The following is a 26237-nucleotide window of genomic DNA, read 5'->3' as shown; positions in this document are numbered from 1 at the left end:
GAGCCCCCTGGGCTGCCACAAGCAGCGACCCAGAGCTACGCAGAACAATCTTCATTTCTTGGCCTGCAGAAAGCCTGGCTTTTTACGTTAGCTGCTCCAACACGTTTGGTGCTCAGTCCCGACTTCCCATCTGCCCTTTGCCCGTGCCTGGCCCCCAGCCACCACAAAACCCAGCTTCCAACAGAGAGCACAGGACACCTTCAGCTTGGACAGGACCTCCAAAGGTCATCTCGGCCAACCTCCTGCCCAAAGGAGAGTGACCTACGAGGGTCATGCCACGAGGGTCAGCACGCTGGCACAGCTCACCTACCTGATGCTTCTTGTTCCCACAGCTCATGGTTAGGGGTCTGTAGGTGACCTGGTAGGCCTTTTCTTTCTGCCTGGCCTCCAGATGGATAAATTCAGGCCCTTTCCAGTATTTCCCCTCAACAATGGGCTGCAGAGTCCAGGCCTCGCTGCTCGGGTTCGACAGGAGGATGGTCTGGCTCTGCTTCTCACGCACATTGCAGCTGAAAGTCAGGGTCTGCAACAGAGGAGCACAGAGGCTGCTGGGTCGTACCCACAATCCTTGCCACTCTTCTCACGCTGGCTCTACACCAGGTCCTGGAGCACGGGGAGCAGCTTTTCCTTGTCACATGCAAAAATTACACTTTGGCCACAGCTTTTGGAGTAAATCAAGCTGGTTGTTCTTGAAGAAGGGAGCAGAACAAGCCTTTCGCATGCTGGGTGAAAGGAAACTTCAGGGGAGTCCTGAAAGGAAACTGCTGTGCAAGGACAGATCTGCAGCCACGCAGCCCTTTCCTTCATGGGCAGGATGAAGAGGAGCTCCATGCTCTCTTTGGGAGCAAGAGCCAACTGCTCCCAAGCTACCCCCTCCCAGGGGCTGGATGCAGATGCCTTGCCCCTTCCTACTGCTGAATGCCCTCCCCTGGCCCGGCACGGGGGAGAAGTGTGGCTGCGGGTGCAGTGCTGGGATACAGCGGGGTGGCTCTGTGGGGAGGGTCTCAGGAGAGCCCGGCAGGGTGCTCCCACGGCACGGGTGCTACAGTGCAGAGCCAGGACAACCGAGCTGCTCACTGGAGGAGCAACACCTCGAACAGGGGAGAAAGGCAATGACAGGGCTCAGGAACTCTGGCAGTCCTGCCCAGCACTTTCTCTCTGGGATACCCCGGCACAAGCCAGTCTGCGCTCGCAAGTGTCCTTCAGTTCCTGCCGTGGGAGAGATGTGGCGCAAATGCTGGGGTCCAGGGGCCCATCCTGTCCCTGCTGCGTTACCTCTCTGGTGCCAGGGGCCTCCACGCAGGATCCTGATAGCGTAAGGCGGAGCGCCTCGCTGCCCGGGATGAAGCACCGCAGCCCCTCGTACTGGACAGCCTGGCTCAGCTTCGAGGGGCGGAAGGTCACAACGAAGGGGACATCCACCCCTGGCCTGATGTAACCCTTCGTGGGGCTAATAGCAAAGTCCGGCTGGAAGCTCTCCACGTCCCACAAAAACCTTGCCAAGGAAAGCACAAGGACAGGAAAGAAGGATTAGCCACGGGGAGCTGTCAAGGCAGGGTAAGTCTCAGCGTGAGGCTCTCCGTCTCTGGTGGGCTTTCCCACCACATCTCAGGCCTGATGCTGAGCCACCTGGCAATAAGGCTTCAGGCTGGGCAGGACCCACTGCACCCATCTCTAAATGAGCTTTTGCTCGTACCCCCTTGCTAACTGCCAGGGCCTGACTGCACGGCCATGGCTGCACAACTCTCCAGCGGGATGGAGAAGCAGAGAGGAGCTAATCTGGGCACACTACGGCTCCTCACAACCCTCATCCAAGCAATCAGCCCTCAGAGAGGCGGGGGGGTCCTGCTTTACCTGACTCCTGCGTCGCCCGCGTTCCGCATGACGACGCGCCGGCACGTGTAGCTCTGCCGTACCACGGCTCCAAAGCTGAGCTGGTCCTGGTCCAAGCTCACGAGGCTGCCCTGGCAGGAGCCCCGCACCGCAAAGAGGGAGCGCACCAGCCCGCGGCACTCCAGCAGCACTTCCCCGCTGAACGGCTGCATGCGGCGCTTCGGGGAGAAGGTCACCTCCACTTTGCAGGTGTCTCCTCTGGCCTTCAGCTTTAGCTCCTTGCTGGGCTTCAAGCACAGAACCTACCCGAAGAGATGAGTGGAGACTATTTCATCTGGCAAGCCAGCTGCAGAGCCTCCCTCACCAGACTCAGGGAAGAGGCTTCCAATTCCTCTTCTGTCCGCACCAACACTGACCCAGTCCCACTCATTCCCTCGTAGGCATTCCTAGGTAATACCAAAGGTGTTTTCTGCCATGTGTCCACCTGGTCACGGTGAGGTCACCTCTGCCTTCTAAAGCTTTCATGGAAGTTCCAACAGAGCTGTAACCCTCCCTCTTTCAAGATTCACCTCCCTCGCCTTTCCAGATCTAAAATATGTGGCTGCATCCTGACCTATGCGTCTAAAACAGGTTAGAGGAATTGTGCCGCCTTCTCACTTGTGGCTCTCGGGGAGTCCTGGCACCCAGCTCAGCTGAAGCATTCACACTGCAAGCATCTGCTGGCAGAGCAGTGCCAGCAGGGAGGACGGGGCAGGCACAGGCAGCCAGGGCAGCCCACAGCTGTCATTAGCTACTACCTCCCACCCACAGCAGCTCATCGCTCCCTGCAGGCACGCTAAAGTGCTCTGCAGAGAAGGAATGGCACTTACCCCAGCTTCCTGCAACTCTGGCACGGTGGATGTGACTCTGAGCTTAAAGGCGAGAGGGACTGCACTCTTGTTGGCTATGGTGACGATCTTCTTCACCGTCTGCCCAATGCAGATGTTTCCTAGCTTCACCACCTTTCCTGGTGGATGCACAACGTCAACCTGAGGCAGGAGGGATTGATATCAAGCCAAAGGAAAGAAGGAGAAGAGGTTTTCTGCCACTCTCGTGGCAGAAACACAAACCATGGTAGGCTGGGGAAGAGATGAGGAAATGAGAAAACCATGCTGGTTGCCACCTGCACTTTTAGCATTTAGATTTCATCTCACCTTCATTTCTATGCCCCTTCCTTGGGACTCAACAGTCAGTTTCTCAGCCGGGGCACACGGAGGCAGCAACAAGCTGTTGTGGCTGTTGTCGTCTTTAGGTGTCCGTAGGAGCTGCGCACAGAGGGAAGAGAAACCACAGACAGCATGAGTTTCTGGACCTTCACCACATGAACAGACTCCCCAGACGAGCCATCCCCTCCCATATTCTTTCCCCCCAGTGGCAGGGATTATCCAAGTCCCTCCACAGCCTGCCAGCAGAGCCGGCTAACCCTGGAATGCCACCGGGCTTTGCCCTGCGCGCTGCCCCCGTCTCCCTGGCACAAGCCTGGGAATGCTGGAGCGCTGGGAATCTCCAGGAGCGTGCACAGACCTTCCCCCTCACCTGCTCCTCAGCAAGGTGCTGCTGGTCAAACTCCAGTGAGTAAACCCCACAGGGGTTCTTCACCACCACTGTCCCCTCTTCCCCATGGCTCTGTGGCAGCAGCGGTCCCAGCTCGAGCTCTGCGGGGCTCAACTCCAGCCGTGGCTCCAGACCACATCCCAAGACCGGCACCCGCAGGCGTTGGCTGCTCTGGCAAATCTGGATCTGCAGCTCACCCCGGTAGCACTTCTGCAAAGAAGCAGCACAGAAAGCTCCTCCGTGAAGCCCCAGGTGACAGCGCCTCCAAGGCAACAATCGCCCCAGGGTCAGGGGTCTTCTCAGCACCTCTAAGCTGAACCCAAACCAGGCAGTTACTTAGAGCAGGGGCTACAGCATCTGCATGGCTCTGAGTAACTGCGGTGAGTCCTGCTGGGGAGTGTAACTGGTCAGTTGGCTACCAGATGGATCTAAAACAGCCTATCAGAGGTTTTCACCTAGTCGTGGGGGAGCGCAACGCACGTGAGAAAAGTCTGCTTTCTCAGACACAGTCCTGGCGCTGCAGCACCGGGCAAACATCAGCTGTGTGAAAGAGGCAGCTGAGCTCTCACTGGACAGAAATAAGGATCGTCTTCTCTGCTCAGTGCTTGGCTCTGGTCAAAGCCAGACACGAGACGCTGAAATCTCCACGAGCAATTGAAAGACCCCTGTGACTGTCCCCAGCCATGGAAGCACTTGGGTCCATCCTGTCACACGCTGCCAGTTTCCAAGTCACGGTGGCCACATGCAAACTGCCTTTGGGAATGCTCCACCATTTAAGCTGACTCCCAGACTGCGTGGGACCGTGCAGGGGAAACTGAGGAACGGTGGGCACAGGGCTGGCAGAAAGCTCCACGCGGAGGCAGAGCTCATTCCCCGCTCCCTGTGCTGGCCTCCCCTTACCACACTGCCCTGACAGTCCTCCTGGGGGTGACACCCACCAAACTCACCTCTTCCGTGGGTGAAAAACGGACTTGGACATGGCACTGCTGTCCTGGAGCGAGGGTTCCAGCTGAGGGCAGCACCTCAAAGCCACAGGGCGCGGGCCTCATCTCCTCCCGCAGCTTGTCATGCTCGCTCGCTGGCAGATGTTTGTCCACCTGCGCACAGAAACCAGTCGCGTGAGGTCTCCTTGGTCTGCGAGGACAGACCCTCGGTTCCTGCAGTGCTCCGAGATGCTGGCACGGTGCAGGGAGCACCTTCATCCCACCCAGACGTGGCCACCCCTGCCTAGAACTGGAGGGCAAACATGTTGGCAGGGCAGGCAGATGGGGAGGCAGTGTCCTCGGAGGGGGAGGAATGGGTGAAGATGGCAGAGAAGTGAAGCGTCAGCTAGTGAGCACGCCCAGGTGAACCAGCCTTGCTCTGTACCCTCAAAAGCTTCCTCAAGCGAGCTGCAGCCCAAGTGCTCAGGCAGCCAGAGGGGCGGGAAAGCCAAGAGAGGCAAAGAAAACCCAACCGAGAAGTTGTGTGTTACACGTTGTCTGTGCTTTACCTCCTTAACAGCCTCATTCATGCTCATGGACCATTTACAGGGGACCTGGGACGTGTTGTGGAGCTGGATGGTTTCTTCCTGCCACTGCCCACACTGGACAGAGGAGAACTCCAGCCTGTCCCTCGAGAGGCAGAGGGACGGCTCAGCCACAATGGCACGCAGGCGGACCTGGAACGTGGGGCCTCCTCTGACCTAGAGGACAGAGCATCCAGTTGAGAGCCCGGCTGACACTCGCTGCTGTGCCCAACCTGCTGCCTGCCCCACAAGCTGGCCTACCTTGATGGGCAGGAGCACATCCACCTTTCCCAGGGGCACGTTGGCACTTTGTGGGTCGAAGCACACTTCAAATGTCTTGGTCTCACAGCAGGGCAGGCGCTTCACAAGGTCCAGGCACACGCTGAAGCCTGAACACAGGAAAATCAAGCAGCTGAGATACACAAGCAACAGGAAATGGCTCAGAAGCACGGCAAGGCCACAGGGGTGTCCTGGCTGGCAGCTCTGTGAAAGACCCCTTTCCATCTCCAGAGAAGCTGCTCTGCTCCCCTTGTCACTGCCCAAAGCAAAAGGATTTTCACAGCCAGAATCCAGGGGTTGCAGGCTAAAAATGAACCACATTGGTTGAGGAGCTCCAGCAATTCCTTCAGCAGGCATCTCAGGGAAGGACGCATACACCTCTCCAAAGGACAATTTCCAACTAAGATACCAAATGCTGTGGTGTTCCCTGGACAGCAGCTTAGAAGAGACGCCTGGCCACCCGTCACAGACAGCAGTCCCCGTGTGACGGAGCTGCAGCCTTACCCCAAGGCCTCTTTGCGAAGCCTGTTTCGATACGGCACAGGATCCCACAGGCCGTTCAATAAGGCTGAGCAGAAGTGCTCTGGCACTAGGAACTCTAAACAAAGCACTTCCGAACCACAGAGGGTCCATCTGGCTGCAACATAAACCCTCAGAGTGCACAAAGAAACTCCGATGGTGCTCACGGGAGCCAAGAGCAGTAGATGCTGAGAGGCGATCACGCTGATCAGCCCATCTGGCCCCTGCAATGACTTTTTAGGGCAGCCACAGGCAGACCAGGTCTCTGGGCACTGCTCGACAGAATTCAGGCTCTTGAACAGGGCACCGGCCAGAGGGGTACTAAGGAGGAAAAAGCTGCCCAAGGAAGTACTCAAATCTCCCCATGCCCAATGGCTCCAGCTGATGTGGCAGAGACAGCCCCTTCAAGCCCCCGTGAAGCCTCTTTACCACTGGTTACCTGTGTTATACAGGACATATCCATCGGCCTTGAAAGATGCAGGGAAGTGCCCGGTGTTGGTGAGCTTCACCATGTGTGTGTGGATGTCACCGGGAACGACATAGCCAAGGTCCAGGACGTATTCGGGCAGCTCAGCTCTGAAAGGAGGAGGAAGGACACTCTGTAAAGCCCAGCATGGCGTGGGGTGGAGAAGCAAATGGAGTGGATAATTCTGTATCCACTGCTGTGAAAACTCAAGCCAAGCCCAGGAAACCCAAGGCCTGACCTGAGCACCCAGTAATAAGACTTGGCTAAGTCATGGGGAGTGCAGGGCCTAGGATTTATCAGCCACCAACGGGATCTTCGAGTCAGTTTAAAGCGGGTACTGGACACAGTTCCTATGCTGTGAAAAGCCATTGCAGAGAAGTCCACTGCGTCTCCACGGGTCTCAATGAAACTGCTAAGCTGGTGGCCGGCCCAAGCCTGAAACTGCTTCAGGACCTTCTCACAGGATTTCCTTGCAGAGGATACCTCCACTGCTCTGCAGCCAGATCTGTCCCCAAAGCAGCGCTTGAGAGTATCGTGTGCAGTAACCAACACTACAAGATTGCTGTGAATGGCTTTTTGCAGGCAATCCCACTTGGAAAAGCACATAAGGGATCTGGACCATTCCCTGCTCTTCCTGCTTAGTGGGGTCTGCTTCTCGGCACAAAGACGCCGGCTTGGAGATGCCCCTTTCACAGCTGGTCAGCAGGGGTGGTGCCTGTGCTGTCTGCAAGGGCTTGCTGGTCTGCACCCCCTCAGCTCTGAGAACAGAACCCAGCAACTGTGGGGAGTGGAGCACCTCCAGAGCTCAGGGTAGCACTGTGCAAGTGAGGACACCGAGCTGCCCACAGGGAGCACGGCGTAGCTCTCAGCATCAGGCCCTTTCGGAAGTCTTCAGCTATTCCCAACTCTGAGACACAAGGAGCTCTCAGGGGCAGGGCTGCACTGCTGGCTGTTACCCTCGCGGCCCCTGGAGACAGGCTACAGGAGTCCCTACTAACTTGAGAAGCCTCCGATGTACACGCTGGTGAAAGGCAGTGTCCTCCGGGGGACGGGAGGCGAGAGCTTTCTGCTGCTCCAGGGCATGTTCCTCAACCAGCATCTCCTCCATCTGCATCTGCAGCTGAGCATCCCACTGAGGAAAGGAAAGACAGGGGCTGGTTAGCCAAGGTCCTTCCCAAGGCACAAGCTTGTCTCGGGTGGAGGATCCCACCCTGCTCTTGTTGAGAGGGGCGACGGAGTCAGTCTGTCTCACTGATCGGTGTCTGTGACACTTCCTGCTCTCTCAGGCAGGATCATATCCCCACAGAAATGAACTCCAGTGTCTCTGCCTGCCCAGTTATCAAAGCTGATCTGGACAGACACACAAACAAGCCAGAAACCTTCCAAAGCTCCAAGTATGTCCCTGCCTCCAGTCAGTGCCAAAGCAGCCTGGACAAAAGCTCTCCTGGAAAGGGAACCATGAGAGAGCTGGAGCCTCCTGGAGATACAGAACACAGCACAGCCTCAGGCTGCATTCAGGCTGCTGCTTTACGCTCTGTAAACCTGGCAGGGCTTGGCCGGTGAGCAACAAACCCCCCAGCACCGCCCTGTGTGTCCTTCAGAGCACCAGAAACCCAACTGCCCGAGCACAGCTTTCAGCATCTCCCTGGGGTAGTCAGGAGCTGGCGCATCGCCACGAGGGACAACTCCCAGAGGTGGGCAGCCCAAGGGGCACGCTGAGCTGACACACTCCGTGGCCAGGGGTGTGCAGGGAGGTGCCCAGTGCCGGCAGGGCCCTGGGCAGCTGCCGTGGGGCGCAGGGGCTCCAGTGTCTCGCAGGAGGGTGGCACGTGCGGGACAGGGCAGCAGCTCTACTCACCACGGTGCCCGAGTCGTCCACGCGGGGCTCGGCTGCCACAGCCTCCCCCAGAGCAATGGCCTCTTCTCTCTGGCTGCCTTTGTCCAGCTTTTCTTTGGCCTTTAGGAGGATCTTCTCATATTTGGCGTTGCCTGAAAGCACAGGACACCACCCATAGCAGTGGGGCAGCACAAATCCCACGGAAGACAGGAAGCCCCATTCCCCCGACACCCAGACACAAACTGCTCCAGCAATGTAGGGAAAGGAGATCCTGCTGCTTCTCACCCCCACCCGTCTTTCTCGCCACACAGGAGCATCTCAGCCCCACAGCGTGATGCAAACCCAACCCCTGTCAAAATCCCTGCCAGCCTCTATTACAGCTTTCCCAAGCTTTTCTGCCCAGCCATCATCTTCCCAGACCTCTTGGCAAGCTGTGCACGATGGTTCCTGCGGCAAAGCCCACATGGGCTCGTCTGCCAGAGGCTAAAGAAGCAACCAGAGGGCTGACCTTGTCTGACAGCCCTGAAACCTCCAGGCCTGCTGGAGGTGCCTGTGAGCTGCCCTGTGGGCATATGGCATGGGGGAAAGCCGAGCAGACAGGCAGTGCTCACCTTTGATGTTCCTGGGCAGGTCCAAGTGGATCCTGGGAAAGGTCCCCTCTCCTTTCAGGGAGATTTTTTCTGGCTCCAGGTGACCCAGTTGGATCTGGAAAGCCCTGCAGAAGACTCCAGGCACTCCTGGCAGGTAATACACTTTCAGCACTTGCTGCTTGCCAGGTTCAACGTAACCCTGCAGGGCACACAAGAGGGAGGGACGCAGTGTACCAAAGAGGATTCACTGGAGGGATGGCTCACATGACAGACGCGCTGAGAACACAAGACAGGTTCTCATACATAAGGAAACATCAGACATCACCACCTCCAGCTTTCCTGTATCCAATCGCCTGAGTCTCACTGCTCTTCTGCTCACAGGGTTTACCCTCTGCTAGCCAGAGCCAGGCACAACAAACCAAAGCTCTTTCACCAGCTGCTCTGGAAGAACGGAGAAGGGCCTCTGCTTCCAGCAGGGCCAGCAGCTCCTGGCAGCAGCTTGCAGGAGAGGACATCAGCATGTCACCCCTCAGACGGACAGGCACTGAGGAAGGTGGAAGCCACTTGGCCCTTTGGCTTCCTCTTCCCATCGCAAAAGGGCACCAAGACAGGAACACTGCTCCAGCTCTAAGACACCCAGGCAGGATGACAAGCTGCGATGGAGTGATGCTCCAGTGATGGCACAACCAGAGAGCTCAGCACTCAGCTCCAAAGAGCTCCCGGAGCACTCGTGCCTCCTACTGGTGCTTGCTGTAGGACAGCAGAGCCAGCGGCGCCCAAGGACAATCAGGGGCTCCGTTAGGATTCTGCTCGATGGACCTCCTCTGCCTCTGCAACAGTCGCTCACAGCCCTGTCTCTCCTGGCTGGTTTTGGACGGGGCTTGTGTGCTCATTCCCCCTGTTTTCCCCCAAAGCGCTCTCCTGGGCAGCCTGACACAGGCCGGGTGAAGCCCTTGTGCTACTCACCCTGCTGGGCACGACCAGGGGCACGCCAGGCAGAGGGCTGGCTGCAGTGCCTGTGCCGGGGCTCAGCACCGCAAAGGCAAATCCCAGCTTCCCGCTGTTTTGCAGGGTCAGCGCTGCTTCTGTGACTTTGTTAAACACCTGAGCAGAGGACAGAAGAGCAGGAAGTTACAGGCACACGTCTGCTGCCAAGAATTTCATTCCTCTTCCATCGGGTTGAAAGCAAAGGAACACAGCCCAGAAGCAGGGAGTGCACAGGAGAGATGGGCACTGGGCTCTCTGGGTTAGCCTGGGCAGCCCGCGGCCACAGGGTACCCCTGGGCCCTACACAGGAACAGCTATTTGTGGCAGAGGTGCAATAGCAACCATGGAAAGATCAGTAATAAAGCAAGTAGGGGACACAAGCTCTCTGCACTTGAAGGTGTCACCCAACTGCGAGCTGAAACACAGGAGGAGGCATTGGGGCACTTCAGGAGAAAAGGCACCTGCACACAAGTATTTGTGGGCACAACACAAGCCAAAAGGGAGGGAGAGAGGGCAACGCACACAGGGCCAACAGCTGGAAACAGCTGTGGGGGTTGTAACCGGAAAGAAGTACAGTGAGGGTTATTCGGGGACATTCTATCCGGCTACGGTGACTGGAAGCCCAGGTCAGCTGCCTCCTTGGTTGATGAATCAGGAGCATTAAAAGAGAGCACCTCATTTGGGCTTTAGGAGCAGATCAGCGGATGGATGTCTCAGGGACACATCCCTCTGCAGATCACCACTGGGATCCTGCCTGCCCCAGGAGGCAGCGTTAGTTAGAGGAGGGATTCCCAGCTTTGGGCTGAGCTGGGGTGGAGATGGCCATTAAACGCCAGCTTGGAGGTATCCCCCAAACGTGTGACTTCCAAGCCACAGAGCCAGCGAAGCAGCTGGGAAGGGCGGAGAGCCCTGGACCCGGGTGGGCAGCAGCCCACCAGTCATGCTTGGAGGCAAGGAGCACTGACAAGAGCAGCGTGCGGTACCTGCAGCCCGCAGTCGATCTCGGTGGTGTCCAGGAGGTAGCTGATGCGCGAGGCCTCCCCACGCAGAGCCACCTCGTAGCTCGGGCCTCCCTCCACCCTGCACAGCGCCGTGACCTGGCTGACGGTGTTGGCGTGGCCGAAGAAGGAGAAGCAGACGCGCTGGCTCTGGCCCGGCTGCAGCTCACCGTGCAGCGGCAGGATATCGAAAACCTGCAGGCAGGGAGGAGAGATCCACACATGGAGCGCGGGACTGATGCAGGAGAGCAGCCTCAGCTTGGGCCAAAGGACAGACGTGGCTGCAGGGGCCTCTTCCTCAAACACAGGCAACATCATCCTCATCTCACACTGCAGCCGTTCCACTCACCAACGGAGAGACCATGGGGAAAACCTTCTCCCACAGTCCCAATTAATGCAGTAGCTAATACACTACATTCATTTGTGGTGTCTCCTGGCAGCAAGAAATTCTCTCTGCTGCAGAACTTGCCTTCAAAAACACCTTTTCCTGCCCTCAGAAGAACATGAGACTGGGAGCTGAGAGCCTGTGGAGCCGGGGGCAGGATCCAGCCCAGCTCCTCGCACTCCTCATGCTTTTCCCTGTCTCTGATTCACATCCTGCTCTCTCCAGATGCTGCAGCAACTGCTGCCGCAGCAAATGCTGCCGCAGCAAATGCTGCTGCAGGAATTTCTTACCCACCACTAGATGAGGACCAAGATGGATAAAGACCTCCATAACTGCCGCACAAGGAATGTTCTTGACCAGCCCGATAACACCTCCCATGTGGCCTCTCCAATGACCAGCGATGCGCTTGTTATGACATGAGGCCACTCTGGCAGCAGCACCCAGGACACCAGTGGGAGTGGGAGTACGTAACTGCTTGCTACACTGGAAATGTGGAAGTGAGACAGATTCCCACTTACTTCCTCCACACCCAAGGCGAGGGGCTCTGTCTCCATGAACCTGGAAAAAGAACAGACCTTTGCTCAGGGACCTTGCAGTGGGAGGGAGGGAAGTCTGCACAGCAGCTCCTCGGCAGGATGGGGCCCCTGCGGGGGCATCAGTGGTGTGAGCTCAGCAATGAGCTCCAAAACTGGGATGGAGCAGGTCAACGCCTGGCAATGACACTGCTATAGCAGCGCTGCAGGCAGCTGGCAACTGCTTGCCTCCAGATCTGCTATCTCCTGCAGTGTGATTCTGAAGATCCATTCCGTCACTGGAGAAAACACCTTGGTGCAAAGGCTTAGCTCAGCTTTGAGCTCTCAGAGGTCCAAGGGGTGAGGCTTAGGGTTAGTCTGTCTCTAACCACGTGGGTCTACAACAAGAGTAACCACGAGAGATTCGTGCCTCAGAAGTCAGAGAAAGGGCACAAGTTGGTCTACACTGCCTATGTCCAGCCACACAGCAACAGTTGGATTGTGTTGCTCATATGATCACTCTGCCCCAGGTAGCAGCAATGACCAAAGAGCAAGGAGGAAAGAACGGGCTGGACAATTAGAAAGAAAAAAATGTAAACACACAAAGTCTTGTTGAGGCAGAGAAACAGCGTTTTTCTCTCCTGACCAAAATAAACGTGCGCGACTGATCCTGGGAGTCTCTGATGACCAGCTCCAGCAAGGTCCCAGGTAGGGAAAGTTCCAGTCTTTGATCTCCCCTTCATGAGACCTGATGCTTGATTCCCTCCATGTCAGACTGAGTTAGAGCTGATGATTTAGAATACCAACAGTGCTTAGTGTGGACCAGAAATAACATCTGACACGCTGCCCTTCTGCAGGCTCCTAATGAACACTTTGAGTGTTTGGTGGTAACACCTTGGAGACCATCTTCATTTCCAGCTCTGGCACACAGCATCCCATGGTGTCTGCTGAGCGCCCCGGAGTGCCCCAGTGCCCTGGTCGTCTCCCCCAAGCCCTCCTAATAGCCACAGCTCATCTCCAGTTCCCAAGAGGTCACCTCCTCCGAGTCAGATCCCAATTCCCTTCACACAGCTGCTTCTTGATCGTTTCCCTTGTTTGTAATAACAGCGCTTCAGTGCCACGTGGTGAACTTTGCTGCGTTTCCTAGGGCATTACGGAAAACCATTTGCTACCGTCCTTCAAACTGCCCAGAGCAGACTTTTGTGCTATGCAGAGAAGCCGCAGCAGAAGGAACACTAGGAATGTGCTTCTAGATGTGCTTCAGCACCACTACAAGTTTGCTCTTGGCCTTGGAAACCATAGACCACCACTGCATGGTCCTCCTTCCCAGGGATGTCCATACAAGGGCTCCCTCCAGCATCTACAGCTGGACCTAAAGTCACAGCAGAACCTGCCATTCCTCACTAAAACTCTACATAGCTCTTCTGTGAATGTGACGTGCAGTTCAAGAGATGAACACTCACTTCAAGGGGCTGTTTGCCTCAGGCCACGAAGATCTGAGAAAGCAGCTTTCTACATCAGCCCTCCTGCCCCCAGGAACCCATACAGGCCTACAGCAAAGCAGAGCAAGGGACTGCGACAGCAGTGTGTCACTCTGATGGCAGTGCCTGGGTAGGATCTTAGTACAAAATGACAACAGATGGGCTTAGCAGGGAAGGACACCTTCTACATCCGCTTCTCCAAGTGCCGAAGCATGGCTTTGCAGCTGCAGAGATAAAGCAGGACTCCAGCTTATGGCTATGTGAAAAGGGTCAGTAGTGTCCTACAGTCCCAGCCTGGCTGGAGAATGCTGTCTCCTTCCCAGCATCAAACCGGCGGAGATCACCTGTACCCTGAGCACCTTGGCTGAGCACAACTCAGAGGTGTGATTTCCTCAAGGGAAGGTTGAAAACAATTTGGCAGATCAGGCAAATGGCCTCGGGCTTTGCAAACCACAAACAGGACATCAGGAAGAAGAGCTTCCAGGAGAGGGAGAGGTGCACATACCTCACTGGGTTCACCTGGCTGTCCTTCAGGAATGCCCAGTGGTACTGGACAACCAGTGGGCTGCAGTTGGTCATCTCCATGTAACGCACATCCTTGCTGTCATTCAAGATGCAGCCAAAGTCCACGGCCGTGGTCTGGATCTGGAGATTCGGGAAGTAGACTTCTCCCCGGACGGTGACCTGCTCTTCGTGAGGATGCTCCAGGAACTTGATCTTCAGAGCCTTCTCCGCTGCCCGGATAAGCAAATCCTCCTCATAAGCAGGGTTAAATCCGATGCAGAGTTGAAGTTCCTCCCCTGTCCTCAGCTTCATGGGCTGCAAGCAGATGAAGAGAAAATGTTCAACGTGTGACCCCAACACGGGCTTCTGGCTTCATCCTTCATTTTCTTCACGCTGTCTGACCAAGCACCGCACTTTTTTCTGAAGCTGCCTGAGGCTCACGGTTCTGTGCTCTGCACCAATACAAGAGGAAATCCACGTTGGTCTCCTGAATTCTGGAGCCGCAGAAGCCACCTGCTAAACACAACCAAAGCAGCACTCTGGCACCCAGGCCTTCGCCCTCTGGAGGAACTCCTTTAGCCTGCAGCACAGCGGTGGCTGCACCTCTGACAACACGTGCACTGCAGAGCCCATGCCCAACACCTTCCGCACACACCAGGGCAGGAGCCAGACAGCAGCTGGAGAAGCCTACCTCAGCCTTCCCAAAGGCAGGGCTGCCCTCAAAGACAGCAAGCTGTTCCCCAGCTTATCTGAGGATGGCTGCTGGAGAGCTGGCATGCCTTCCAGCAGACACCTTTCCTACAGCTTGCCCACAGCTGGGTGCCTGCTCCCTCCTCCCCCTGTCTTCAAGCCAGGAGGTCTCTTCCCGATTCAGATGGCATTCTGTTTCCTTCAGCAGCTCGTTTCACATCTGATTTAGCTTGGGCCACTTTACTGCAGACTCTACAGAACACACTTCCATCATGGAGGACCTCCCAACAGAGACACACCACCACGTTCATCCCTCTTCAAAGCCCAGCAGCAAGAAAGTCCGGGGCTGCTCACCTGAGCATCTGCAGGGAGAGGCTGCTGGTCCGCAGTGCAGATGGAGAAGGGCTGCTCTAAGGCAAGGACCACGCTGAGGGGCAGGGAGCACATGTTCTTTACAGAGAGAGGCTTGTACATCACAGCCAGGACATCACCGGGGTGCTACAGAAACAGGAGACAAGAAAAAATGACCTTGAAGTGGCCATGGACCTCCTCCCCTTCAGACGCATTTCAAATTTTCCAACCCCAAAAGTGCATCCATCTCTATTTACTCTTTTGATTGGTTTCTACCCCTCTGCAAAGTTTGTCCTCCAACTCTAGCAGACGCTTTCGCGTTTAGAACCCACAGCCTTCCCCAGGGGACAGGGAAACAGTCTCGCGTACAGATGAGGGAGCAGCCCCCCAGAGGAGGCAGCTGCTTCAGCAAGATCCAAAACAGAAAGTGAACCCCCTCTGGCTCCAGTTGTGTGTCCTCTCCTGCCCAGAGAGCACACACAGGCACAAGGCACAAGGCCATTTCCACTCCCATACAGTAGTTTCTTACCACCCTATCAGCTCTGCCAGGCCCGCAAGGCAGTGATGCTGCTCAGAGGAGGCAAGCAAGCAGGATATGGCCTGCAGCGGACAGCCTGCAGCAGCCCGAGGTCAGCTTTGAACATTCACGGGCACATGCAGACAGCTCCAAACCTCAACAGTCTGGCCGCAACCTGCTGCCCCTGCTCCACTGACAAGATGTTGCAGCCTCAAAGCTAAGCTCAGCCTAAGCCTTTTCCTCCTGTCCATGCATTGCTCCGCGCTCCCTGCATGGTTTATCTAAACTAGACAGTCTTTGGGAAACTAATTGTGGATGCATTGGCATCCAACTCCTGCAGTGTCGCAGCACGCAACACATGGGAGCATGTGGCATCAAGCAGACCACAGGCAGACATCAGGGGGAGCTGAAAAGCTTCTGATTAGATGTGAACCGCCTGCTCACAGGATTTGTGCTTCTCTGGAAGCCTGGGAAGTGGAGGAGAGACCTGAAACCGCAGAAACTAAATCATGAGCTATCTGCTCTTTTTCAGACACCTCACACGACGGGGAAAGGTGATGCAGGAGTCGGGATCCAGACACTAAAGGGCACACACGTTGCACTGGTGCTCTCATCGCTGCAGCTGAAGGGCACTCGTGGGTCCTTTGAAGAAGGTGAGGCTTGGGAAAGGCAAAGAGGCAGCACCCATACCGACGGCAGGGAAGGCAAAGAGGCGCAAGAGATGCCAGTTTTTCCTCATCAGCTTGAGGAGTTGACAGGAATCTCAGCTTTTCTCAGCTTCCCTACACGATCGCTGCTCGGACATCACCACACCTTGGAAGATCCTCAAAACCCTGACTACAGACACTGGCGTCTCTCTAGAGGGGGGCATGCTCCCCCTCGCCAGAGCAGCTGTAATCTCAGTTCTACCTGGCTCAACTTAGAGAACAGCCTCATCTCTAGCAGCATCCTCACTCCTCTCACCACCACCTCAGGGAGGGTGAGGAGGGATCTGCTCTCCACCTGCAGCCCCAGCACAGCAAGTGGCTCTTCCAAAGCCCACGCTGCTCTCACGGGTCCCACACCTCAGCCCGTGCCCTTGGCTCAGCAGCTCAATTCTGTCTGCACCTCGAGAAGGGCAGAATAGAGCTGCGGAGACTGTCCCCAGCCCCACAGGGGTGAAATAATGATCTCGGCATTCATGACAAAAGCTGGGCCTGGCTCAAGTCAACAGCCAAAGCTCTGTGGACTTGGAGAACTTCCTCCTTAGGACACAGGCACACCCCAGCCACACCAGTCAGTGCCAGGATGCAATGCAGAGACTCACCTTCTCCACCCGGAAAGTGATTTCTCTGCTGGATATTTGCAGAGCAGGAGCAATGAACTCGCACGTGACGTCCACCTGCACGATCAGATTCTTCACTCCCTCCTTGCCCACGATGGCGTGACACAGCAGCTTCTCCTTCACCACCTGCATGCGAGCCACACGGCCCCCAGCGGGTGTTATCAGGGTGTCCACAAAACACACTGCATCTTTGAGCCGCCCACCCACACGCCCCATTACTGCATGAAGTTACAGCCATTGGTCTCCTCAGGAGCCCTCTCTTCTTTATAAGCTGCATCCTCTTTGTTCTGCACTCACGCGTCCCTCGTGTTACAACCCAACCACCACAAAAGGCCCTCAGGAGTCTTGTGCTGCCTACAGCTCTCAGAACAATCCCTGCCCAAACGGTTATTGCTTTGCTTTGTCCCACTGCCAAACAAAATGCTTACCGAAAACTGTAGGAACTCATGAAAAAAAAACAAACCAGACTGTATGAAGGGAAACAGGGGATAGAAGGATCAATGCCAGCAAATCCTCCCTTGCAAGTTTAGTGGAAAGGATCCCTGGGAAAACCCCGAACAGACAGCCTGCCTTCCTAGGATGTACTGTGTCCCCCTAGACCTGCCTGTAAAACAAACCTCCCCAGGAAAGAGATGTCTTCAACCTGGCATGAAAACCCTCTACTTAAGCTGGATGCTCTTACATCCAAGACTTTTCCTGATTCCTCCTCATGGTTTCACTTCCCCACATTCCTCCCTTTTTTTCTCTCTCTTCCCTCTGATAGACCACCACAACCCAACTCCTCCTCAGAGCCTAGAGACGTCAGAATCACCTGTGCTGCACGTGCACCACAGGGTCTTGGGCTTCTAACCAGCCTCAAGAGTATGAAGTTCCCGAGACCTAGGGAAGGTGGAAGACCCAATCCCAGGCTCTTGGCTTGGACTGCACGAGCCAGGTAGCCACAGCTGAGCTCACAGATGCCCATTTGGCTTTCCAGGAAGGCACCCTCACCAGTGGCCTGACCATTTCCCTTCTGGTTCCTTCTTCCCTCTTCATCAAAGCCTCATGGGCTCAGGACTGCACAGGGACAGTCCCATCGGAGTCAACCAGCTGAGGGATCAAGTCTTCCTCAAGCTACCACTCAGGCAATCCTTTAAAACACCTCTCAAACTCTAGCAGCAGCAGGAGCTTAATGCACATTTATTCCCCATTCACTTAAACACTTGTGCCCAGTGCTCCTGGAGCCAGGGAAGGCACACCGGGGTCAGATGGCAGCTCCTCTGCAGAGCTGGATTTCCCCCGGAGAGAAGGGTCCAGGGAGGAGAACACTCAGTGACCCTGCTGAAATCTGCCCCTCTGAGCTGCAACCCAAGGGTGCTGCAAGACCTGCCTGCCCTCGGCACACGGGGGCTGGCTGAGGGAGCGGGGCGAGCGCTGATGGGAATACTGACACAAGTCAAGCTCTCAGTTCTAATGATCCCTGGAACACTTTCCCATGTGGACGGACATCATTCGGATCATTAGAGCTGGCACACTGGGTTCATTTCTCTCGTCCCGGTCTCCGGGCCGGACAAGCTCCCGGCCCGTGTCTGTCTACAGAGGAAAATCAATGCTGCTCCCAGACACTCCCTACCTTCCTGGGTGTTTTGTTTCACTCGCTGCTTCCCCACACAGACAACTGCCCATTTCTTTAGTTACTTTCTGCCTGGGCTCCCAGTCTACCTCTAACTTTAAGGCCAGCTGAGAAAACTGGGGCTGCTCAGCCTGGAGAAGAGAAACCGCGGGGAGACCTCAGAGCAGCCTTCCACTAGCTGAACGGGGCCTACAAGGATGCCGGACACGGACTCTTCTCAGGGACTGCAGCAACAGGACAAGGGGTAATGGACTTAAACTCAAACAGGGCGAGTTCAGGTTAGATACAAGGAAGAGGTTCTTCACTGTGACGATGGTGAGGCACTGGCACAGGTTGCCAAAGCAGTGGTGAATGCTCCATCCCTGGCAGGGTACAAGGCCATGCTGGACAGAGCCTGGGGCGACAGTGCCTTCAGGCCATGTTTTGCTACCACCAAGTTGGCTTTATGGTAGCCATGGAACTCAAAAAGCCTCAGCAACTGATGGTGGCGAGCATGGAAAGCAACTGGTGCTGCCACGGTAACTTATGGCAGGAAACCAGGTTCTCAGAAGCACTTGCCCATTTGCTCAGGCAAATGTCAAGGGGCTGCACAAATGCCCTGATGCAGAACTCACCTGGGGGGTGCTGCAGGAGCCTTTCAGCACCACCTCCGCTGTCTGGCCGGGCATCAGCTCCGTCCTCAGCGGCTGAAGCTTCAGCACGGGGCCACAGGAGGAAACCTTGCCCTTGCTCTTACTGATGCGAGGGAGACGCTTGCGCTGCTTAAGTGTGGTGCCACCTTCTGTGGTCCAATAGAGCAGATGGGTGCGTCGTCCTTTGTTTGTCATCTTGAAGCGGTAACAGCAGGGATCCAGGCTAGAGGAGAAGCAGAGACACAAAATGGCAGGGGAGCTGCTATTTGCCACTGGTCACCCAGCTTCAGCACCCTGAGGGCACGACCTGACTGCACACTCGGCTTCACCAAAAGCCAGACCTTGGCTGCCCCTAGGTTTGTCACCATCCAGCAGCTGCTCTGCTGGCACCCTTCCAGCAAGGAAGAGCTTCGTAAAGAGCCGGCCCCACATGCAAGTAGCTGGAGGAACAGCCTCGCTGCCACTCCACCTTCCCCTTGGGAGCTGTTGTTCATGCCTCTGAGGCGTCTCGTAGGGAGCATCCAACCCTCATTGCCCCCAACGTACCACCCTCTGGTGGCGGCTCTGCAGCCGACAGCAATGGCAACAGCTCCAAACTGAGCCCGCGGGCAAAGACATAAAGGGGGGCAGAAGACAACTACATGAATCACACGGACACTGTCCCCTCCATTGTGCAGCCAGCTTGTGGCTGCACTGAGCACAGGAAACTCTGGACAAGCACCAGCCTCCCTGCGATGTCCCTGCGTACGTGGAGGGCTCGTGGGTGCGTATTTTACCTCTCCAAATGGGAGAGGTAAATGGGAGCCAAATGGGAGCCAACTGGGGGATGACACAGGGCAAAGAAATTCTGCTGCTCCTCCAGGGCTCCTGGCCAGAGGGGAAATAAACCAGCGCCATTCATTCAGTCCAGGAGCTGCTAACAAGCTACTGCCCAGGCTTGCTGCTGCTCTGAGATCTTACTCCAGACGGAATGGCAAAGCAAGCACTATCACTGCAGAGAGAAACATGTCTGTACTTGTAAGGCAGCATTTCTCAGCTGGAGGCTTCCAGGACCTGCTCTCTTCCTCCAAATCTTTGTTTGATAAAGTGAGGAGACAAATGGATTATGACTAAAGACAATTCAGCAACAACTTAGCAACTGCTCTCCAGCTCGGTGGCTTTCAGAGTACCTACTGACTTGCAGATGGCCATAAAATGTTTCCAAAGGAAGCCCTGTGGCTTCAGGGAAGCAGAGCCAGGACTGTGAGCACTGAAGAAGCTTGAGGGACTGCAGCAGAACTCCTCCTTGCTGAGCCCATGGGGAAGTGGGAGCTGAGAGATTCCCTACCTGAAGCAGGGCGCCAGGTTGAGCTCCGGGCCAAAGGGTTTGTCAATGACAATCGTGGTGCCAACGCCAACAGCCTGGACGGGGATGACGTAGGCACGACTGTTCTCAATGAACAGCACCACCTCGTCCTTGAATTGCTCCGTGTCATCCAAGTTTGCAGTGACAGCCAGAGACACCTCGGCCTTGGCAGGGATCACTCCCTGACTGGGTCCAACGGTCCAGCACGAGTCTGCACCAGCCTGGAAGACAAACAACACTCATTTAGGACGGAAACCACGGACCTGGCTGCCACCAGCCAAGGCCTGCCCAGGCAACACGTTCACACCGAGCCAGTGGGTGTGAAGATTCCACTGACATTCATGTACAGCTTCTCTGGCTCGTGCTGACACAGGGCAGCTCGCTTGGAAAGGAGCCCTGAGAGCTCCGCTCCAAACGTGAATCTGAGAGTCTGCTCCCTGACAAAGCTCATTTATCAAAGCTTGGCAACAAGCCCGCCAGAAAATTGTACCCCAGAAACTATTCCTGAGGAATGAGGATGGGGGTCTCGACGGAGCCAGACCTTCAACTCCCTGGCGTGACCCAGCACAGCCCTGCTGGGCCCGCCCAGGCCAACAGCCCACGCCAACAGCCCAGGCCAGGGGAGGACGATTTGCATCCTCTCCTCATTCTTTCAGTCAGCATCTGCTCTGGCTCCAAGGGGCAGCACCGTGCACTGCTGAACAGGAGACCTGCCAGGGCCACAAGGCTCTGCCGAGACACACTCCCTTGGGTTTCTAGGTCAGCTTCTGCCTGCCCCCAATCCAGCCTGTGTCTCAGAGACAAGAAACCTCTTGGAGCCACGCTACAAAATGCCCCCACTTTCAAGACAAATACCCAACCTCTGATAACATCTCTGCTACTTGCTTATCCTTGAGTGCGCCGCAAAATGATGCCGTAGCTGCATGCACTGCATGCACAAAGACAGTGGCTATTTCTGACCCTATAGCAGCTTCTTGTACTATTGGGCATCAGAGCTCCTGAGTAACCAGTAAGGGCTGGGATCCACCACTTCAGAAGTTCACCACGATAATCAGAATCTTATCCCAGCACAGACGTCCATCGTGAATGAAAGCTTCCACAATCTGGTTACAATGGACACCAGTGTGCAGCTGACGGATGGAGGGAGGGAAGGAGAGAGGGAGGAAGGGACGGATAGCTGCCCCAAGGGATGACTGAGGAGACACCACAATCAGCTCTCTTGAATCTGTTTACAGATGAGTCACTGAAGTGATCTGGTCACTCTGGCCTTGCACAAGTGGCAGAGGAAGCAGAACTCCACGTTACAAATGCAGCTGCACTTGATCAAGCCGTAGCTCTAGCGAGAGCCGTAGCTCTAACAACAGCATTCCCATTCCCGTAGCTCTAACAACAGCATTCCCATTCTCAGTCAGGCTGAGTCACTGTCCTCGTAGGGCTGCTCATGAAGGGGAAATAAACCCCGTCCTGCACCAGCTGGCTGCAGAGCCTTGTCCCAGGTGGTTCAGCATTCCCGGTGGGGGGGACCCTCTGTTCTTCATTTCAAAGCTGCTCCTTATCCACACAAACAGCCAGTGGCAGGAAACAGCCCAAAAGCACCCCGAGCCCTGCAGGAGGCGGAGATCAGAGCCTGAGGCTGGCTACATGCTCCCGCCAACAACCGGCCTCCTCCTGCCTCCTCAGCATCAGCATCTCCTCAGCACAAGCACGGGGACCACTGTGGTTTAGCCTCTGCCCCGAGCACCGTCAACGGGATGTTTTACGGGATCAAGGGGCAGAGCTTGTCTCCATTTGTGCTCCCTGTCCACAGCTCACCCCTCCATGATCGCATCTGCCCTCCCTGCCAGGCTGGGGAGGCCAGGGACACCACTCTGCGCATCGCGGCTCTCCAGGCCACGGCTACGGCTTGCCCAGCTGCTGCCAAGCGCAACATTTAAGAACCAAACTGCTCCTGCTTTGCCTTTGGGAAAAGCTCTCAGCTTGCTTCTAGAAGCACAGCTGTCTTGAAGACTTCTAACCCTCTGTAATTCAGTTGCCAATAGGCACAGCGCAACAGGACATGTTTGCTTTCCCCTGACGAGCAGAGTAACAATTGCTTTGCTTACCAGCAAGTAAGAAAGGGCACTGAAGGAGGCAGCTGCTGAGGGCACTGGGGTGCTTGCTCTTTGCAGAGGTCAAAAGCAGATTTTTATGGTGCGGACAAAGCAAGCTGCCTGCGAATCCCCCACTTTGAGGTTCTATTTAACCCCCAAACGCCTGGAAAAGCAGCAGGAGGGAAATTCAGCCCCCTCCTCCTTGCCCAGGGGGCTGAGCCTGTGCTCTCACACCCTGCTGGATGCCTCATGCGCAGACACAACCAAGTCCCCAGCCACAGGCCTGCGTGAAGCGGCTCCAGAACTTCAACAACCCAGCCTGCAGAAGAACAAACCTCCTCTCAAGCCCCTCACAGACGCCCCTCCGGTGGGGAGCACCCCCCAGACCCAGCACACGAGCCCTTCCTGGCTGCATCAGCCCCTGTCAGAAGACCCCACAACCTCCTTCTGCTCCACAGCCTGTTCCACCCTGCCGCCTCCAGGAATTAAACAGCCTCTTTCTGCAGCCACATGCTCTACAATGTTACAGAGCACACAGGCTCTGCAGGTACACAACCCTTACAAGTCTGCTTCTGGGCAACAACCCAGCTGGTTTGACCCCCGAGGAGGTGTGAAACCCACTTCACCCTAAGCGCCTTGAGGACAGACCTCTCAGTTCCAAAAACAAAGACTCTCACAGCTAAACGCCTTCCACAAAATAAAGGGAGAACTTGCAGAAATGAACTCCTTTCTGCTCAAACATCTCTGCAAACTCTGTTTTACTGACGGGTGCCCCAGCTACAAGTGCCCCCGGAGCCAGGCTCCTCTTGCTGCACTCGGATGGAACATCTGGCTTTCTCTCTCAGACACATCTCAGTGACGTGGAAATGTTGCATAGAAATAAGTGCTCCAGTCACAGGCTGCTATGGGCCACTCACTTGCTCTGGAAAACAGCCCCAGCGACACTTACCATCTTTGCCGAGAAGGATGCGGGGATGACAGACTGATTGGAGAGGTGAAGGGTCCGGGAAGCATCTTGTAGAACTTGGATGCTGCCAAAATTTATCTCACTTGGGTGCACGTGGACAACTGGTCCTTCTCCAGTGCTCAATAAATGGATTTCCTGCTCCAGGAGGCAGGCAGGAAAGAGAAAAAAACAACAGGGAAGGTTTAGAATGACTGGACAGCTCTAAGGGGGCTCGTAGGCTGAGGGAATTCTGACTGTTTGAAGCTGTCAGGGTTGTGAGGCTGAAACAGGAAGGCTGGAGCAAAGGTGGCACCTGGAGTGGTCCCTGCGGATCTGAAAGCCACAAGATCCCATTATGAGGGGATACAGAACCCCCATCTCCCACGCATGCTTTTCACACCTCCTCCATGCTGTCAGCTCTCCTTCCGCTACTCTGCGCCTACGCCTGCTCCTTGTACTGCTCCATCATGCCATAAACCACCCTCCCTGACTGCTGCGGCTGCACAGCCACACTGCACAGGAACTTCTTCAACCTTCCCAAAGCTTCTCCTGTGAAAACCAGTAGAGGCTGGAAGCAAAGCTCTTCTCAGCAGAGATCATGCAAGTTAGTTGCCTCTCATTTGTGCTTGTGTGCATTCCTGGTATTACTTCTTTATTGCACCAAGACATTCATTATTAATTGCATCATTCGAGCAGTATTTTTTTCTGCTGACAGCCTGAGACCCAAAAGTTTGTTCCTGCAGAAGGGGCACAAACTAGCGGAGGAGGAATGTGGATCCTTTTGCTAAACCCCCTTCTCACATCACTAAAACCAATGAGAATTTATCCAGTCTGGCGGGATTTCCCCAGCTCCAAACACCCCAAGCCTTAACCAGGCTTGTAGAGCCTGAAGAAGGGAGGGCTCTGGGGAGACCTTAAAGCACCTTCCAGTGCCTAAAGGGGCCAACAAGAAACCTTGAGAGGGGCTTTGGATAAGGGCCTGTGGGGACAGAACAGGGAAGGATGGCTCTAAATTGACGGGGGGGGGGGTGGTGATCAATATGGGATCCTGGGAAGAAGCTCTTCCCTGTGAGGGGTGGTGAGGCTCTGGCACAGGTTGCCAAGAGGAGCTATGGCTGGCACAGGCTGCCCAGAGGAGCTATGGCTGCCCCATCCGTGGCACTGTTCAAGGCCAGCTTGGATGTGGCTACCAGCTCCCGAAGCTGCACTCAAGCCATAAGGCAGACCTAGAGGAAATGACACCCAGAAACTCCCATTTGTGCAGGCAACACCCAGCCAGGTTTTGACCAGCATTTGCGGGCTGCGAGCAGCAGCCGAGCACGAGCGCAGCGCCTTGAGGATGGATTGACCGGGTACAGGGTCACTCAGTCCCATGTCTTCTCCAGGCATTAGTGTTGCTTATGCCACGAATGCCTTCTTTCCTTGTAGACAACAGCCATAGATCATTTTCCCTGGAAGAACCCCTGTACGCTCTACATCCCACCAAGATGAGAGGCACAAAGGCACACGTCTGCCCCAGCACTCACCAGTGGGGATTCTTTACTCCCAAACACCGCAACACGTGCAACGGTGTCCTGCTTTCCCGTCACCTGGACTTCCAGTGTGAACGGGATCTCCACCGAGCTCTGAGGCTGGATAATCCCACGGGGCTCAGGGCTGGAGTACCACACAGCAGCAGCATCCTTGTTCTCCTATAAGGGACAGAACCAAACACGGCTTCAGACTGACCTTTGAGGAAACTTTCAACTCTTTAACATCTACCACAACGCCAACTCACACACGTGTCTAAAAATGCCTAGGAGAAAGCAGAAAGGCACAACTCAAGATGCAAGACATGTATGGGTTCAGCATCCCGAGGGGGGCCAACAGCTGCTGCCTCCACAACCCCCCGTCCCGTGCTGGCAGCCTCCTTGCAGCAGCTTTTCACAACCCTACAAGTTCTCCCGCATTGAAAGCATCCCGAAGACTTGAATATAATCTGCTTCCTGGAGAGTTTAAGCTGCTTCCTGGAGTTGATATTCAGGTAGCTTCCTGTTCCCAGCAAACCTTTAGGGTTGAATACGAACCAGCAACATCTTAACCAAACCCGTTTTTTCCCTAACAAACCCCTAGGTGACATTGGAGGCAGGAGGCGGATGCGATGCCAAACCTGAGGAAGAGCCCAGTAGCAGCCTGGAAGGTTGCTGTCGTTCACAAGGGTCAGCATCTGCTGGTAAGGGACTTTGAGAGAGCATCGTCCAAAGGTCAGAGCCGGGTGGAGCACTCGCAGCGGGGGAATTACACATCTAGGCAGAGAGATGAGCAAAAGGGAATTAGATTCTGACACAGCGTTGCTTACTTGTTTACTTCTCAATGAGCACCAAATGGAGCACGACCCATTTGTCACCGTCAAATAGACATTTGATACGCCTACAGTGAGAAACAGCCTTCAACTTCTTTTTACCCAACAACCTCTTGCAAAAGAGGGGCAGACCCTGAGTCTCAGCATCACAAAAGCTGCTCAGTGCCCAGGCAGAGCACGGTGCCCTGTCCCAGGTCAGCTTTGCCCCTCCTTTGCCCCAGGAGGCTCGCAAGGACCCTCTCAATGGCCCCAGCGAGGTGTGAGCTCTGAGGGAGCTTTCCCACCGAGGAGCAGCGCTCGCCAAGGCTCCAGGAACACCAGACTCCAGTGTCTCAGGGAAAACACCGCTGTGTCCCTGCCTGAAATCCAGCCCTTTACCCCAGCAACGCAGGGTGCAGGCCACCACCTGCCCTGCGCCGTGAGCGATAACCCTCTCCCAGGCCCTGTGGCTGCCTTGCTCCTTTCCCCACGGGTCCGCACGCCAGCTGCTCCCATTTGCACTTGTTCTACACAACTGCAGCCCAGGCACTGACTGCACAACTCTGCCCGGGAGAGGGAACAGCACCGGTGAAATGCATCCCTCTTGCCGTTGAACTGACGCCCACCGCAGCACAACAGGCCTGAATGTGGCTGAAGCAAGAACAACTTTGAGCTTAACTCCGAGAACATCAATGCTCAGCAGAGCCAGACGGAAGCACAAAAACCTGAGCTCACCTTCCACACCAAGGACTACTTTGTCTGTCACAAGATCTCGCCTTTACTTTTCCCTCACCAGTCCTGCCCTAAGCCCCTTGCCCGTCTGCACGGCCCCTCCTTAACTGAGGCAGACAACAGCTTGCAGCAGCTGCTTGCTGTGGCCCAAACCAGTCCTGGATTCTGGCCACAACCCAGCACAAGT

At 55.6% G+C, this 26237-nt stretch overlaps 1 protein-coding gene across 1 annotated transcript in view; it reads right to left on the bottom strand.

The window, feature by feature from the left end:
* LOC136005883 (hydrocephalus-inducing protein homolog) overlaps nucleotides 1-26237 on the bottom strand; it is a gene marked incomplete at its 5' end in the record, with an annotated part of 46706 nt that overhangs the window by 2463 nt on the left and 18006 nt on the right. The window contains 24 exons of the mRNA XM_065663774.1: nucleotides 311-523; nucleotides 1303-1495; nucleotides 1855-2069; nucleotides 2703-2861; nucleotides 3027-3137; nucleotides 3472-3636; nucleotides 4374-4523; nucleotides 4919-5110; nucleotides 5195-5322; nucleotides 6171-6307; nucleotides 7154-7329; nucleotides 8056-8147; nucleotides 8646-8823; nucleotides 9591-9728; nucleotides 10595-10804; nucleotides 11513-11552; nucleotides 13493-13806; nucleotides 14536-14679; nucleotides 16356-16499; nucleotides 18600-18840; nucleotides 19945-20183; nucleotides 23002-23154; nucleotides 24525-24689; nucleotides 25280-25283. Coding sequence (XP_065519846.1) covers nucleotides 311-523; nucleotides 1303-1495; nucleotides 1855-2069; nucleotides 2703-2861; nucleotides 3027-3137; nucleotides 3472-3636; nucleotides 4374-4523; nucleotides 4919-5110; nucleotides 5195-5322; nucleotides 6171-6307; nucleotides 7154-7329; nucleotides 8056-8147; nucleotides 8646-8823; nucleotides 9591-9728; nucleotides 10595-10804; nucleotides 11513-11552; nucleotides 13493-13806; nucleotides 14536-14679; nucleotides 16356-16499; nucleotides 18600-18840; nucleotides 19945-20183; nucleotides 23002-23154; nucleotides 24525-24689; nucleotides 25280-25283 — 3901 coding nt within the window. The remainder of the gene's footprint in view (nucleotides 1-310; nucleotides 524-1302; nucleotides 1496-1854; nucleotides 2070-2702; nucleotides 2862-3026; nucleotides 3138-3471; nucleotides 3637-4373; nucleotides 4524-4918; nucleotides 5111-5194; nucleotides 5323-6170; nucleotides 6308-7153; nucleotides 7330-8055; nucleotides 8148-8645; nucleotides 8824-9590; nucleotides 9729-10594; nucleotides 10805-11512; nucleotides 11553-13492; nucleotides 13807-14535; nucleotides 14680-16355; nucleotides 16500-18599; nucleotides 18841-19944; nucleotides 20184-23001; nucleotides 23155-24524; nucleotides 24690-25279; nucleotides 25284-26237) is intronic.

This window comes from Lathamus discolor, chromosome Z, assembly GCF_037157495.1.
Source record: "Lathamus discolor isolate bLatDis1 chromosome Z, bLatDis1.hap1, whole genome shotgun sequence".
Classification (NCBI taxonomy): domain Eukaryota; kingdom Metazoa; phylum Chordata; class Aves; order Psittaciformes; family Psittacidae; genus Lathamus; species Lathamus discolor.
This window is presented reverse-complemented; position numbering and strand designations above follow the sequence as displayed.